The 17,972-nt window shown below is 44.5% G+C and overlaps 1 protein-coding gene across 1 annotated transcript in view; it reads left to right on the top strand.

Moving 5' to 3' along the window:
• The window catches only part of Cad86C (Cadherin 86C), a 162,285-nt gene that overhangs the window by 5,538 nt on the left and 138,775 nt on the right, over window positions 1-17,972 (top strand). Inside the window, exons 3-5 of the mRNA XM_068229096.1 lie at window positions 4,912-5,156; window positions 6,499-6,582; window positions 14,408-14,536. Of these exons, the coding sequence (XP_068085197.1) occupies window positions 4,912-5,156; window positions 6,499-6,582; window positions 14,408-14,536 (458 nt within the window). The remainder of the gene's footprint in view (window positions 1-4,911; window positions 5,157-6,498; window positions 6,583-14,407; window positions 14,537-17,972) is intronic.

Below are 17,972 nucleotides of genomic sequence, written 5' to 3'. Positions count from 1 at the left end.
CCTAGAGTAAAATGGAACGTCGAAATTGACGAGCAGACAGCCAGATGGCGTCAAATCGAAATGTCTGCACACGGTAGCTGAGGCCATACGATTATTATTATTATTATTATTATTATTATTATTATTATTATTATTATTATTAATGTCCGAAGTGAGCAGATATATTTCTCTTCATTTCCTAATCTAGTATTTTCCTGCATCGCCTGTTGTTCGACCGCTCTCCATTACTTTTGTTTTGGTCTTATTTCTATTTTCATCTAGTATTCCTTCTCCAAGAGTCTGTCCGTATCATTCAGCAATTTCTCCAGATCTTCTGAAAACCCATATCTTAGTTTTGATTTCCTCTCCTTGGATTGTGATTCCCTTTCAAAATTCCTAGTCTTACTCTATGTACATTATGGTATAATAATCCTGGACCAGTTTGAGTAGCTCGGAGGGTAGACGTCCGGGTGTCAGAGCTAAAGTTGATGAGATCAGTCTAGACTCGGACTGGTGCTCAAATATAGTACCTTCATGTTGGTATATTTACCGCCACGTCAAGTAACTGCTACAGGATAACATTTCGGCTGCTCGGCGTCTCCGAAAACTATAGGAAGGTAAGATGGTTGCACCCAAAGCCAGTAACAATATCAATAATCGTGAAATGGATTTCGCCAGCCACGCGGTGCAGGGGGTAGTGAGCCTATCTCTTGGTCAAGCGCCGGGGGTGCCATTCCTGGCTATGACATAGATTTTTACTTCAATCTGAGGAGTGGTTCAAGGTTCACTTACCCTACGTGAGAACAATTGAGGAGCTAACTAGCGGCTCCAACATAGAAAAACAAAAAAGATTGCCGAGAGGATTCGTTACGCTTACCACACATTACTTCGTGCTGTGCAGGTCTTAGGGATGAGCAAACTTTGCAGACAATTTATGAAGTCCACGTCCATTCCTGGCGTATAGTGTGTTTGAAGTGGCTCGGAAATAGCTCTGAACTGAGGTGTTTACTAGAAGCAGTACTGAGAAGAGTGGTAGAAAGTACTTTCTTCATCTTATCCCATATATGAAGCCTATCGGGCTCATTTTTGATCTGAGTTTAAGTCTGGATGCCCTTCCAGACACCACATGATATTTCTATCGGGATTCGAACCTCAGCCGTCCTGATATAAATCCAACAGCCCCCCAGAGAAATATGATAGAGCTTTTTTTTTTACACTTTGTTTTACGTCGCACCGACACAGATAGGTCTTATGGCGACGATGGGATAGGAAAGGGCTAGGAGTGGGAAGGAATCGGTCGTGGCATTAAGGTACAGCCCCAGCATTTGCCTGGTGTGAAAATGGGAAACTACGGAAAACTATCCTCAGGTCTACCTACAGTGGGGCTTGAACCCGCAGCTCACAGTTGCGCGCCCCTAACCGCACGGCCAACTCGCTCGGTGTGATAGAACACTTCATGTATTCAGGGAGAGGGGTAGCCTAAACAAAGTAACCATCGATTGTCGCAGGTTCACAACAACATACGATATTGATGTCCCACGTGACCTGATTATATTCTCGTCGCCAGCAACACGGAACGCCCCAATTTGTGAGCAATAAGGGCCAAGTTCAACCAAGTTGACAAAGTGTTCTAAACTCTAACAACACAGTAGTCAGTAGCTCGATAGATATGTACGTCTTGGAAAAGTTAGGACCGCATTCTCTTTCTAAAAAGCAACCAGTGTCCATCTCTGTGGTGTAATGGTTAGTGTGATAAGATACCACCCCCGCCCCCGGAGGCCCGAGTTTGATCCCCGGCTCTGCCACGAAATTTAAAAAAGTGGTAAGTGGACTGGAACGTGGTCCAGTCAGCCTCTGGAAGTCAATTGAGTAGAGGCGGGTTCGATTCCAACCTCAGCTCTCCTCGAAGTAATTTTCCGTGATTTTCCACTTCTCAACGGCCGTAGCCGTGTTGAAACATCGGATCCCGTGAGATCTCCGAAGTTAAGCAACATTGGGCGTGGTCAGGAATTGGATGGGTTGCCACGCGCTGTTGGTGGGGGGGGGGTAAGGGAATGGAGGAGCGGAAAGGAACTGGCCACCCTACCGCATGTAAACTCCGGCTCAGGAACACCTCGATGGAGGTTCGGACCTGCCTTCGGGCAGAACAACCCTTACCTTACCTTCCACTTCCCCTCCGGGCAAATGCTGGGATGCACCTAACTTAAGGCCACGGCCGCTTCCGTCCCTTCTCCTCGTCTAACCCTTCCAATCTCCCCATATCCCACGAGGCCCCTGTTCAGATGAGGCCGCCTGAGCGATATACAGGTCCTCCTTCCCAGTTGTATCCCCAACCAAACGCCCTTGAGGCGGTGAGTGCGGGGGAGAAACCAAGCCTTGAGGGTAAACAAATTAAGAAAGGAAACAACCAGTCCCAATGAACTGCTCTATTACTGTACTAGAAATAGGGAATACTTAGCCGAGGTTGTAGAGACGTACTTGCTGCACCAATAACGGCATAGGTTCGATTCCCGCCTCTGCCACGAAATTTGAAAATTGGTATGAGGGCTGGAACGGGGTCCACTCAGCCTCGGGAGGTCAAATAAGTACAGGGGGTTCGATTACCACCTCAGCCATCCTCGAAGTGGTTTTCCGTGGTTTCCCACTTCTCCTCCAGGCACATGCCGCGATGGTACTTAACTTAAGGTCACGGCGGCTTCCTTCCCTCTTCCTTGTCTATCCCTTCCAATCTTCCCGTCCCCCCACAAGGCCCCTGTTCAGAATAGCAGGTGAGACCGCCTGGGTAAGGTACTGGTCCTCCTTCCCAGTTGTATCCAGACTCAGTCTCACACTCCAGTACACTGCCCTTGAGGCGATAGAAGTGGGATCCTCACTGAATCCGAGGGAGAAACCAACCCTGGAGGGTAAGCAGATTGAGAAAGAAAGAAAGAAAGAAAGAAAGAAAGAAAGAAAGAAAGAAAAGTTTAAAGGATACATACAGGCTGGTCGGAAACAACGCGAACCGGGTACATGAGCTTTAAAGGGTTGGTCATACTGATAAATAATTTGAAATAATAATTCGATGTCTCGCGCCTTGTCATTTTATCAGCAGCTGAAGTTAGCCAATCAGATCGTTTAGCGGGCGAATTTAAATAGGCTTTACGAGGCGATGGTACCAAATGTTCACATGGTATAAGAAAGGCTTAGCCGGTCCGGTGGTGTAGGGGTAGCATGCCTGCCTCTTACCCGGAAGCCCTGGGGTCGATTCCGGACCAGGCAGGGGATTTTACTTAGATCTGAGGACTGGTTCGAGGTCCACTCACTCTATGTGATTACAATTGAGGAGCTATCTGACGGTGAGATAGCGGCCCCGGTCTCGAGTGCCAAGAATAACGGCCGAGAGGATTCGTCGTGCTGACCACATGACACCTCGTAATCTGCAGTGCAGCGGTCGCTTGGTAGGCCAAGGTTCTTCAAGGGCCTGTTGCGCCAAGGGCTTTGGGATAAGACAGGCATGAGAACACCAGTCGAAGGAAGACAACTTTGCCAAGAGAGAGATTTGAACACGGAGCTCCAAGATGACAGGATCGCGCTACGGTGACACTGGCTGAAACTCACGGTGTGTTTGTGTTGGATGCTGGTTTCGCGGCATGACTCTGAAGCCCCTATTATGACCACGTGCAAATTTAGCAAGTCCATTTGCAGCTGCCCACAAAGCGACCTAAGAGGAGAAACAGGACGTGGCAGAGATGAAGATGTTGAGGTGATATGTACTGTTAGGTGGATGGACCGGGTAAAAGTTCAGAAATCAGAGGATGTGTAAAGGTGGTAGAGGTAAAAAAAATACAAGAAAGACAGCTGCAGTGGCGTGGTAACATTTTAAGACAATCAAGGTTATATTGGGAGGAATGTGTTTGAATGGATATGGACGGGGATAGGGGGAGAGGAAGTCCAAAGAGACAGTGGACTAAGTAAGAGGAGAGATACGACGAAACAGATTGAAGGAAGTTAATATTTGGGAATAGTAACGGGAAAAGTTGGATGAAATGAATGTTTTATTGTTAGCGTTGATGCTTTCACGACCCGTACTTGTTGACATGATGTAGGTTTATGCCGTTTCAAGAAAACGAGGTGAAAATTCTTTACGTTTCGCAGAGAACTTTGCTCTGCGTCTTCAGAAGAAAATCTCGACTGTTCCCGAGGAAGTCTTCTACACTAATAACAATAGTGAAAATAGAGTTAATTTTTATACCAGCTCATGTATGTGATGGAAAGGAAACATTTTATGATGACAGGTGATTTATGCATGTTCAACTAGTCACAAGGGAACAGTCGAGATTTTCTTCTGAAGACGCAGAGCAATGTTCTCTGCGATACGTAAAGAATTTTCACCTCATTTTCTTGACATGGCATAAGTCCGAATGTATTGTTTATTTAGTTATTTGTTTACTTATTTATGATTCATCATTAGGGCCACTTAGGATCGCGGGATCTCAACTGTTTGTCTTCTTGCGGGCCCGCCAGGTTTCTATCCTTTCGGACTGTGCTTTCTTCCATGCATTAGAAGGGACATGTTTCAGTCGAGTAGGGACTTCTTCTTGGTGAACCTGTCTTTGTGTCTGAGTTGTGCTCCCAGATGAATGTCTGTTTCTGAGATTTTACACTTTAAAAGATCCTTATTGATCTCCACCAACCAAGGAAGGATCGTTTTGAGACTTCTGAAATAGGATAACAAACGTTTACAGATTTATTCAGCTGGAAATTTGAAGAGATGAGCGTAGAATGTTAACCTTCTTTTCCGGATTACGCTTGATATCTTTTCGGTGTGGGTATATACAGTACTTCTAAGTTGTCCCGAAGCCTGTAAACATCATCTTTGTGGTTAGGACCAAAATTTTTTCGGATAATCCCCCTTTCGTTAATTATTATTAAAATTATTATTTTGTCTTGCAGGTGGACCAAACAGCGATGTGATCCGTCTGGAGGACTTACCCTGCAGGCGAAACGAGAGCCACTGTGAAGCTAACGTGATCCTAGCTAAACCGCTGCAGAAAGGGCGAGTGTACGAGCTGAAGGTGTTCGTAAGGGACACTAGAGGAGACACCACCACCATCAACTGCACCATCAAGACCACCAACGCCTCCACCCCTATGGACACCATCTTCCCGCACATGCCTTCTCTCATCATGGTCCCAGAGGTAAGCACTACATCACCTAACGTGTTAAAAGGTTCTTTCCAGACCAGCTCATGTATGTGATGGAAAGAAATCATTTTATCATCGAGAGTGACTTATGCGTCTCCAACTTGTGAGGATGGTTTCAGAAAAATATTTCTTTTAATGCTGAAAAAATATTTCTCAGCAAAGTAGGGGTCCCCATACTACGAAAAACGTAAAAGTAAGATTTCCTCAATTGCGCCGAAAGTTGAAAGGCTAAAGGTCCCATAAAGGTTTTAAATTGTGAGTCTTGGACAGCTATATAAACCTATCAAAAACGAATTTCGAAAATCACTTCCGGCCTAAATGCAGTTCAGGAAAAAACATTCTAAAATCGATTGTTTCTTTACTCGTTTTCCTTTTTATTCAAATCCTAGCAAAATTAATTAATCTGCAAAATTCTTTCTGTAATGTGTCCCTTGGTTCAATACCCTGAGGCTCTTTTTGATTTTTTGAAAAATGTCCACACCGATTGTAGTTATAAGGACTTAAGTGAAACAATGCATTCAAGGTCATCCATAATCTCGGTCAATTTGGATATTTGTTTTCAACCATTCGCAACTTCATTCCGACTTGGGCTGAGCTACGACTTAATTGGCATCCGGAGTGTGATACCTCTTCTCAGCGAACCCGAAAAGTGTGGATTCGACACTCATATCCGTCGTTTTCGATTCCTTTTACTATTCGCCATCTTTACTAGCAGTGCTGGGGGTGTTGTACCCACACAGTAATTTTGTCAGATAGTAAGTCATATGTGCACCAAGTTTCGTTGAAAGCTATGCTGGAACTTACACACATTCATTTGTAATCTCGGTTATTTTCGACAATTTCTGTTTTCACCCCTTCTCACCCCTCCGCCGATGGGGCTGAACTTGGACTTAAGTGAGATTTGAACTGCCACTTTTCATTTCAGTGACTCCGAAAACTATGGGTTCGACACTAATATCGGCCGTTTTCTGTTATTCTTTTTTACATTTCACCCCCTTCGCTTCGTGTGCTAAGGGTGTCTTACCCCACAGTATTTTTTGCCGAGTGTAAGTCATATGTGTACCAAGTTTGGTTGAAAGCTATGATGGAGCATACTCATGTACATCCGTAATCTGGGTCATTTTGGACATTGTTTTTCACCTCTTCTCACTCCCCACCCCGATAGGGGTTGAACTTGGACTTAAGCGACATTCGGAGCGTCGCTATTCATCTCAACGACCCCACAAAAGTATGGATTCGACATTATTTCTGATTATTTTCATATGCCACCCAGTCCCCAACCCCACTCCTGTATCACATACACATTGTCACGGCTAAATGAACATTCCCGTTCCAGGACGCGGAGCGAGGGACTGTTTTGGACTACGTGATCGCCACCAACCACCCGAAGCTGAACCGCCACGCCATGCTCCAGCTCACGGTGAGTACCACTTTACTTCAAGGTTACTAACACCATCACTACAAGGACAAGACATTAAGTAAAATACCTTACTTCTGAGAAGAAAAAAAGGGGTTTGAAAGATTTCATTCTTCCTTTAGCAATATCTGCTCTTAGACAAATAGGGCCGATTGCAGAAATGGTGTTTAGACGTCGTCTACGGTTAAACAATGCCTAAGTATGGCTGCCGCATTGCAGAGACGTTATTTATCACTTAGACACTGTCTAAAACCGATGTTGAACCGGTCATATTTAAACACTGCCGAGAGCACTGTTTAACCTCGAATGAGAGGAGTGAATAACAATCAGAGGTTATGCCCCATGAAACATGTAATTTGTATTATCATGTTGAGACGATTCCGGGAAGAAAGCTTAGTCCGACGGCCTCTCTCTGGGTCGCCCGCTGCTAAATCGCAGCAATTCATTTGACATGTACGGGGAGATAGATCTTAAAATAAGGTTTCGCTTTTCGAGAGACTTGTTTCTTGAGACTGACAAAGTGACAGTCCGGTAACTGTCAACTTGAATACACTTCATAGCAGCCGATATATTTTACATTGAGTAATTTCCATGGAATTATAGGTCACTTCCACTATCAGAACAACTTGTCCCAATCGTCAGAGGGCTGTCACATACATCAATTAGGAGGGATTCACTTATATTTACTGCCAAGTAAACACACATAATAGTGAAAACTAAAAAGTAGGTTGTATGGGTACAAGTTTTCGGCAACTATCAGATAGGAAAAAGCAAGTGGTGGTAATGGTGGTGATTACAGTTTCAAGAGGAGGACAGGGAAAGAAGAGCCGTGTCCATAATAACAGCCCTAGTATTTGCCTGGTGTAAAAATAGGGAAACTACGGTAAACAATCTTCAGAGCTGCCGATGATGCGTTTCGAACCTACGATCTCCAGAATTCAAGCTTCAACACACTCGGTTACACATTACCATTGCTTCATCTTCCCTTCGTCGAAGCTACCGCATTTATGAGTAAATTACCACTCACTGTAACAACGCCATAATCAAAGCCACACTTCCCCGTACGGTGGCGTGTCGCTTTAGTGTCGATAATATTATGAGATTTAATTTCCACTGAAAGTGATACTCTTATCTGTGGGCAAGTCATGTTCATGATTAGCCATATTTGACTGATGTGTAGGAAGGCAAACAGGTGACTGGCGTTCGGCGCGCGCAACGACGAATTTCATTGGTTGCGACAGGCAAAGAGTTGCATGAAAGATACTTCTATCTCCATTTTCAAACCAATATTGAAACTTTAAGCGATGTCTAGTTAAACATCGGCTGAACATTGTTTATGTGATGGAAGATCGTGCTCAATTTAGATGTTGTTTAGGTAGACGTTGTCTAAGACTTAAAACTAGTCATCGTTTCTGCAATCGACCCATAATGTTCGGCTGAATGATGAGTATACTGGCCTTCAGTTCACAAGTTTCATGTTCGATTCTCGCCCGGGTTGAAGATTTTAACTTCAGTTAATGCCCCTAACTCGGGGACTGAATTGTGTGTGTGTGTCACCTTCAGCATTGGAATTCATCATAGTTAGAGCCCCATCTTGACAGACGCACAGGTCGCGTATAAGACATCAACTCCAAAGAACTGCACCAGGCCTCTCGTAAGGTCATACATTATTATTATTATTATTATAATTATTATTATTATTATTATTATTATTATTGTTGTTGTTGTTGTTGTTGTTACGGAGCTACCCGTGGACCAGCAGAGGTGAAAGAAGGTGCCGGGGTGAATGGGTCTAACTACTAAGTCAAGAAAGAAATTAAACTGAAGTGGAAGGTTATATTTTCAAAAAGCAACAAGTTAACAAATTCAGGTGCCTTTGCTGGCAGGACCTAGTGTTTGCAGTGCACTATGTCTTCTGGTATGGGCTAGAGCAATTTTGTTACTTTCATTGATCTGTCTCAGCTTTATCGTTGGCTTTGACAATATGAAAGTGACTGAGGTATGAGTGATGCTAGTAATACCATTCCTTCTGCAGCCAGTCCCTGCTATGAATGGTGTGAAAATATTGCTCATAGGGTCAGTTGGTGCTTGCATTTCAGTGGGCTTGGCAGACTGATATGTAATAGCAACTTCTGACTCGGTGAGGGAAGCAACGGGAAACTACCTCACTCCTCATCTTCAGTGATGCCTAGGCCATCTATGACAGCTTATGGCGGAACTGTTGAGGATCCAACCAGCCTTCGGGCTGACGACTAAACATACAAACATACATACACTTAGTGAGATAACAATGACATATCAGGTACCATGACAAAGTTTAGACAAAACAAGAAAATCCAAAATTTAGTGACTGTTTAGTAATCAGGGCTTCCAGCCCATCGCTTCACAATTCTTGAGCACTCGGCTCAAATTTACAAAAGGGCACAATTTTACAAGGGCAGAAAAAACCTAGTACAATGGAGCACTAGCTCCGTAATTTACAATATCATGCCTCCTAGAGGCACTTTTACAACACTTGAAAAAGAGCTAATGTGCTCTCCGTTTTCCAAGCCTATTCAAGGCGATATCAGAAAATTACAATCACTTGCCATCAAGGCACAACTTACAAATTTGAAACAGGAGTATCTAGTACCCAACCTATTGGGCCGTAGCGAAAAAGAACAGGTTAAGAAAATGGCCCGAAACACAAATTGAATGGAGGCGTGTACTTGCACTCCTAAATATGCATTCTAAAATCCTAAGGGGCACTAGGCCGATGAAATAGGGGCTATTCCCAAACTATGGAGGTGACTCGTATCCGAAAGAAAATTTAAGACATTAAGGAAAGTTACAAAACGTAGTCACCTCAAACCAATATGAAAGGGAGCTCGAGAGGGTACATTACTCTCTATCCCCGATTTACAGTTAAAGTTTTATGAAGTTATAACAAAAGCCGGCAGAAGTTACATTTACAGGAAAGTAGGTTACGTAGTTAAGGTTTCGGACCTCTCCCTCGGGTTAAACTGCAGAGCTAGCAAGAAATAAAGATGTTAATTGGCCATTACCTTGCTGAATAACTGCTGCCTGATGAAAGAGGCGCTTCACGCCTCCCGCTTGACACACACACTAAGTTAGATGACGATTAAATGGCCAAGAGACGTGAAAATCCGCAGTTCATAAACCCTCGGGGAAAGTTCGAGATCATTCATGAATAAACCAGCCACACCCTCTCAATTTAATTGGTCAATTCAAAGTTACACTACAGGATCGAACAGGAAGCCTGTGATAGGTGGAAAATTAATTACAGAAATTCGTGATTGGCTAAATTCAAAACTTGCGGAAGGAAAAGATCAATATTGCCAACCCAAAATTGAATGAACATAATTTAGTAAAAAAAAAAAAAAAAAAAAAAAAAAACACTTATGAATACAAAACTTCTTCAAATCAAAGTTCTTCCACTTCGCACCAGGGTGCATGATCATAGTTTTTTAGCAGTGACCTCTGTTGAAGAAAGTCCCAACTTCTTGATAAATGGTAAACAAAACACGTAGAGTTTCATACAGTACATGGAACTTCAAACTAAACAAAATTTCATTAGATTTCTGTAGTGACATCTTCTGAGTAACGGTTTAAGTAGGTGTAGTTTCCAGTTCAAGATTTCTCCAGAAGAGGAGGTCTTTGTGGCGAAAGATTTAAATGTGCGGCGTAGAGGTGTACCTCCCGGTACAATTATTATTATTATTATTATTATTATTATTATTATTATTATTATTATTATTATTATTATTATTATTATTATTATTTTGCGCGAAGGGGTCACTTCGGACCACGCAGAATAAACATTTGTTGAGCTTTTGTCCTTACCCAGCAGTTATTCATTTTAATCGATTGTTGTGATTTCTGTTCCTCCGACCAGTACGTAGTGTTGGTTTCTTCTCGTCTTCCTCAAATGCCCATGTGTGAACAATTTTCCTGATAGCATTTCTATCCTACAGACTTGGTGATCGTAATTCAGTGAGGTCTTTCTCTACTTGCTTATACTATTTTGATCTCGTACGTTTGATTTTGTGTGTTTGATTAGTAAGTCTGTTGTTATTCATTCTTTCCAAATGGCTTAAAAATTGAATCCATCGCAGTTTCATTGTATCGGTAAGTTTCGATATTTTGAAATATGTTTTCGAGTTGGTTTTGGGGTAATGTATTCCATTTTTAATTCTTGGCCTCAAGATTTTTTTCATGATTTTCCTTTCTTTAATATTTTCTTTCTTAATTATTTATTTCTTCTTCTTTCGTTATGGCAGACTAGTATAGTATAGTATAGTATAGTATAGTATAGTATAGTGTAGTAATTCGTTGAACATTACAGGCTTTTCGCCGAGATACATGTTAACGATGCGAACAATTATAATCAGAACTAAAAACACACCGACTAAAACTACTAAGCGGCCCCTTACATGGGCGGATGACCAGTCCACATGTAATGACCAACCCTACAACCCTATAATCTTACAACTAACTTGGTGGCCCTCCACACGGCCGGGATACCAGTCTCCATGCAAGGCACTACCCCTAAACTAAATCTACTAAGCTGCCACTGACATCGGCGGATGACCAGTCCACATGTTGGGGCACCCCTACATCTAAATTAACCCTATAATCCTAAAATTAACTTGCTGACCCCAACCAGTCCACGTGCAAGGCGCCACTCCTACAACTACTGTCCGGCCGTGTCAATCTCCCCCCCCCTCCCCCCTGGTGAGAAAAGGAACCGCCCTCCCAGGGATGACAGGTTATGGCCGACTATCTACCACGTTAATTCGAATTCAGTTCTCCTTCATCCTTTCACTCTGCAATCTCCTCCTTTCTTCTGTCCATGGCGCTTGGGTACGGGATCTAACTTTTCCTTGGTGGCCTTGATCATCGATCTGTAAGCATCCCTGCTGCTGATTTCCGTTCCTTGTATAATGCTTTTATTTATTTATTGATATCGATACAGCTAACTATGGACTACTCTTACACAAACGACCTGCCACTATTTCTTAGGCTTACACCTTTTTGTTTACATAGTAACCAAAGGTTTTGCAACCTTGCGCTCCATTTCAGCCGATCTTCCATCGAGATGTTTCACGGTTTAGCAGGTTCTTTCTCTGGATCACCCCTCAACCCCGCCACATTCATCGTAAACATAGTCCTCTCCATGGTCTTATATCTTTTAACCGCATGTCTTTGTGCACCCCTTTCAGTCAGCGGGAATGAGATTTCCATTTGTCCTGTAAAGTGAGCAATTTATGCGCCAATCTCTGCGGATTCATTCTCTTCAGGTGACCAAAAAGGTTAACCTTCCTTTCTTCATAACGATGGTGATCTTTCCGATTCTCGCACACAGTTCCTTGTTTGACCTCAGATGAAAGACTAAACCCTCGGACTCTTTCTTACCAATTTCTCAATTAATTATTATTATTGATGGCTTTGAAAACCAAACCATCATACGGTTAGCACGAGGAGCTAATTCAGCAGATTGTTTGAGAAACCACGTTAGTCTACTATTAGTAGCCTTGAGGAAATTACTACTTTTCAGCTCACGATTTTTCATCTTTTGTTCTTAGTGACTTAGTTATATTTCTAAACATTTTTCAAAAATCGTACTGGAAGTGTACGCCTCTTTGGTGTAATGGTTAGTGTGATTACCTCCCACCCCCGGAGGCCCAGGTTCGATTCCCGGCTCTGCCACGAAATTTGAAAAGTGGTACAAGGGCTGGAACGGGGTCCACTCAGCCTCGGGAGGTCAACTGAGTAGAGGGGGTTCGATTCCCTTCTCAGCCATCCTCGAAGTGGTTTTCCGAAGTTTCCCACTTCTTCTCTAGGAAAATGCCGGGATGGTACCTAAGTTAAGGCCACGGCCGCATCCTTCCATTTCCTTGTCTATCCCTCCCAATCTTCAGCATACCAGGTGAGGCCGCTTGGGCGAGTTACTGGTCTTCCTTCCCAGTTGTATCCCCTGACCAATAGTCTCACGTTCCAGGACACTGCCCTTGAGGTGGGCTCCCTCGCTGTGTCCGAGAGAACAACCAACCCTGGAGGGTAAATGGATTAAGAAAGAAAGAAAGAAAGAAAGAAATAAAGGTACTGGAAGTTCCTGGACACGTGTTGTTCTCCAATTTAAAAATTATTATTTCTAAAAATGCATAAGTATTTTTTTTAAATTTATATCTAATTCTTAAAAATAATATACACTGACTGACAGAGCAAATGCAACACCAAGAAGGAGTGGTTCGAAAGGGATGAAAGTTGGGGAAAAAACAGAGACGGCACGGACGAATAATTGATGTTTATTTCAAACCGATATGCAGGTTACACAATGCGCACGGCATCGACTCAGTAGGATGTAGGACCACCGCGAGCGGCGATGCACGCAGAAACACGTCGAGGTACAGAGTCAATAAGAGTGCGGATGGTGTCCTGAGGGATGGTTCTCCATTTTCGGTCAACCATTTGCCACAGTTGGTCGTCCGTACGAGGCTGGGGCAGAGTTTGCAAACGGCGTCCAATGAGATCCCACACGTGTTCGATTGGTGAGAGATCCGGAGAGTACGCTGGCCACGGAAGCATCTGTACACCTCGTAGAGCCTGTTGGGAGATGCGAGCAGTGTGTGGGCGGGCATTATCCTGCTGAAACAGAGCATTGGGCAGCCCCTGAAGGTACGGGAGTGCCACCGGCCGCAGCACATGCTGCACGTAGCGGTGGACATTTAACGTGCCTTGAATACGCACTAGAGGTGACGTGGAATCATACGCAATAGAGCCCCAAACCTTGATGCCGCGTTGTCTAGCGGTAGGGCGCTCCACAGTTACTGCCGGATTTGACCTTTCTCCACGCCGACGCCACACTCGTCTGCGGTGACTATCACTGACAGAACAGAAGCGTGACTCATCGGAGAACACGACGTTCTGCCATTCCCTCATCCAAGTCGCTCTAGCCCGGCACCATGCCAGGCGTGCACGTCTATGCTGTGGAGTCAATGGTAGTCTTCTGAGCGGACGCCGGGAGTGCAGGCCTCCTTCAACCAATCGACGGGAAATTGTTCTGGTCGATATTGGAACAGCCAGGGTGTCTTGCACATGCTGAAGAATGGCGGTTGACGTGGCGTGCGGGGCTGCCACTGCTTGGCGGCGGATGCGCCGATCCTCGCGTGCTGACGTCACTCGGGCTGCGCCTGGACCCCTCGCACGTGCCACATGTCCCTGCGCCAACCATCTTCGCCACAGGCGCTGCACCGTGAACACATCCCTATGGGTATCGGCTGCGATTTGACGAAGCGACCAACCTGCCCTTCTCAGCCCGATCACCATACCCCTCGTAATATCGTCTGTCTGCTGGAAATGCCTCCGTTGACGGCGGCCTGGCATTCTTAGCTATACACGTGTCCTGTGGCACACGACAACACGTTCTACAATGACTGTCGGCTGAGAAATCACGGTACGAAGTGGGCCATTCGCCAAAGCCGTGTCCCATTTACCGTTCGCTACGTGCGCAGCACAGCGGCGCATTTCACATCATGAGCATACCTCAGTGACATCAGTCTACCCTGCAATTGGCATAAAGTTCTGACCACTCCTTCTTGGTGTTGCATTTGCTCTGTCAGTCAGTGTAGAAGTACTGTACAGTGTCACGAATAAATGCGGGAGTTAGGTTATGTTTAAATCTCTACATAACAAAATTAAGGTAAAAATTCTGAGTAAATTATAATAATTTTTTATCTTAACGAAGTATCTTATTAAAATTTCATCATAGGTGCAACATCTCTGTTAATTGTCGATCAGGAGAATCTTATGTTGTTCTTTGTTCCAGGGTTCGTCCATTTTCACGTTCGGTAATTTGGTGCTGGCGTCACCTACCACAGTGAATGTCTCCATCATCCTGAGTGGCTCGTTGGACTTCGAGACGCAGATTACCTACCAGCTCACAGTTTATGCCACGGTAGGTTTCACACGAGGAGAATATTGATCAGGCATGTCAAGGCCATGAGGTGACTGACAGCTCTGCGTGCATGAGAAACAGCTGCTACGAGCGCTACGTTATCAGATAGCGCAAGCCTGGCGGGGTCACCTTCATAACTACGGGACTCCGTGCAATACATGTATATATTCTTTCATATAAGGACGTACATAGTTAAACGTGCTCAACAAAGCGTTCGCTTTGTAATCACTATGTACTACGAAAATTACTTAAATGGTTATCATAAAATATGAAGTACAAAATAAAAGGCATTTTTTGAGGGGGAAGGCTGTAATATGCTCTTCTGGTTCACCTCTGTATTGTAGTGATTAGTGTGATTAGCTGCTATCCCCGGAGGCCCGGGTTCCAGTCCCGGCTCTGCCACGAGATTTGAAAAGTGGTGCGAGGGCTGGAACTGGTCCACTCAGCCTCGGGAAGTCAACTGAGTAGAGGAGGGTTCGATTCCCACCTCAACCATCCTCGAAGTAGTTTGCCTTGCTTTCCCCACTTCTTCTCCATGCAAATGCCGGGATGGTACCTAACTTACGGCCACGATCGCTTCCTTCCCTCTTCCTTATCTATCCGTTCCAATCTTACCATACCCACCTCAAGGCCCCTATTCAGCATAACAGGTGAGACTGCCTGGGCGAGGTACTGGACCTCTTCCCCAGTTGTATTCGCCCGACCCAAATTCTCACGTTCCAGGACACTGCCTTTGAGGTGGTAGAGGTGGGGATCCCTCGCTGAGTCCGAGGTAAAAGCCAGCCCTGGAGGGTAAATGGATTAATAAAGAAAGAAAATATGCTCTTCTATGAACATGCTCAGTTCTTCTTCTTCTTCTTCTTCTTCTTCTTCTTCTTCTAGTTCTTCTTCTCTAGCCTATTTCAATCCACTGCTGGATATAGGCCTCTTCCATATGCCTCCATCGTCTTCGGTCTAGAGTCACTTGGAACTAGCGTGTTCCAGCCAACAGCTTTATGTCATCGAACCACGTTCGGGGCGGCTGAATCACAGCTCACCAACACGTCTGGCAAGCGCGGTGTTTTATTGCCGAACGCCTTCCATATACTCCTATGACCTCATGCTCAATTATGAAGCAGAATTATGCCGAATACTTTGCAGTTTCTGTATGGCTTCTGTAGTAAAACGTCACGTCATACAAACACACTCTGTTAAACCTTATGCCATAATCTATGTAGCTGTATCCTTCAATCGCTACTTGTCGACCAAAACAGGTAACAGGAGCCTGTCACCGATAGGCGTGAACAGCCCTGAGCCAGCAACGTGAGGAAGTACAAACCGACTGAGGTGAAGAGTTTGTGACCGCTTCCACAGGTATTTTAGCTCGGGCACTGCGCTTACGGCGGGAAAGGTTCGTCACCCATGAAATGAAATGAAATGGCGTATGGGTTTTAGTGCCGGGAGTGTCCGAGGACATGTTCGGCTCGCCAGGTGCAGGTCTTTCGATTTGACACCCGTAGGCAACCTGCGCGTCGTAATGAGGATGAAATGATGATGAAGACGACACATACACCCAGCCCCCATGCCAGCGAAATTAACCAATGATGGTTAAAATTCCCGACCCTGCCGGGAATCGAACCCGGGATCCCTGTGACCAAAGGCCAGCACGCTAACCATTTAGCCATAGAGCTGGACGTCACCCATGATATAAATGATGAAGTTATAAAGGGTAATTGTGGAAAGAACACATGGAATGAAGTTCCCTGCAATACTCTTGGATGGTGTGATCGTTAAAAGGGGGTTGGACTGTCAGCAAATACTTGGTATTTTATGTCCTTTTCTACTGAAATGCAAGTTCTTTGAACATTTTTCACAAACTACTGCTTAGACCCTTGTACTGTATACATTTTTTCAGTTAGGCTAACACAGACTTCACTGTCTGGATGTTTTTCTCTGCCATATAAAATTCATTGATTTTCCTTCGTACAGCGCACATATAAACATAATTTAATCCAATGCACGGGCGCTTTTTTCTTTGTTCTTGCGAGGTGTACTGTATGATGCCAATGTTGCTGCCTGGACCTGTAGCATTTGTTATTTCACGAAGCTATTTCCGAGTGGATTACACTCACCGTAACAATGCTATAATCAAAGCTTCACTTCCCCGTACAGTGGCGTGTTGCTTTAGTGTCGGTTATATTATGAGATTAATTTCCACAGAAAGCGATATTCTTATCTGTAGGCAAGTCATGCTCATGCATAGCCATATTTGAGTAATATGTACAGGAAGACAAACAGCTGACTGGAGTTCGGCGCGCGCACCGACGAATTTCATTGGTTGCTACAAGCAAAGAGTTGCATGAAAGATACTTCTATCTCCATTTTCAAACCAATATTGAAACTTTAAACGATGTCTAGTTAAACACCGACTGAACCTTGTTTATGCATTGGAAGAACATGCTCGATTTAGACGTTGTTTAGGTATACGTTGTCTAAGGCTTAAAACTAGTCGTCGCTTCTGCTATCGGCCCCAGGTAACATTGTCTGACCATCCATACCTTACATCACTGCCTGTGCCGTTGCTAGGTAACATTGCCTGGTCATCCATCCATACCTTACATCACTGCCTGCACCGTTGCTAAGCTACATTGTCCGGCCATCCAAACTTTACATCACTGCCTGTGCCGTTGCTAGGTAACATTGCCTGGTCATCCATCCATACCTTACATCATTGCCTGCACCGTTGATAGGTAACACTGTCTGGTTATCCATCCAAACCTTACATCAGAGCCTTCACGGTTGCTAAGTAACGTTGTCTGACCATCCATCCATACCTTACATAAATGCCTGCTCGGTCGCTACGTAACATTATCTGACCATCCATCCATACCTTACATCACAGCCTGCACGGTTACTATGGTTACACTTCCGTGACTCATTTTGTCGCGTTACGTTACGCAAATTATTGGATGACCCCCCAGCCATAAGACATATTTATGTAAAAAATGTGATCCGGCCATGAAGTCAAATTCTGTAATGGTTTTCAATGGTAATAATTAATAATCTCGTGTGGCTATTTCTAGCCGAGTGCAGCCCTTGTAAGGCAGACCCTCCGATCAGGGTGGGCGGCATCTGCCATGTGTAGGTAACTGCGTGTTATTGTGGTGGAGGATAGTGTTGTGTGTGGTGTGTGAGTTGCAGGAATGTTGGGGACAGCACAAACACTCAGCCCCCGGGCCACTGGAATTAACCAATTAAGGTTAAAATCCCCGACCCGGCCGGGAATCGAAACCGGGACCCTCTGAACCGAAGGTCAGTACGCTGACCATTCAGCCAACGAGTCGGACTTTTCAATGGTGCAAAGAAAGCTGTTGACTGTTCTGACCGCATGTGGGCATACTACATTCCGCCAAGGAAAATATTATTCTGGCACAAGAAGGTGCTCTAGAGGTTCTCC

The sequence above is a fragment of the Anabrus simplex genome, chromosome 8 (genome assembly GCF_040414725.1).
Source record: "Anabrus simplex isolate iqAnaSimp1 chromosome 8, ASM4041472v1, whole genome shotgun sequence".
Taxonomy (NCBI): domain Eukaryota; kingdom Metazoa; phylum Arthropoda; class Insecta; order Orthoptera; family Tettigoniidae; genus Anabrus; species Anabrus simplex.
The sequence above is the reverse complement of the archived record's forward strand: the minus strand, read 5'-3'. Positions and strand labels throughout refer to the sequence as shown.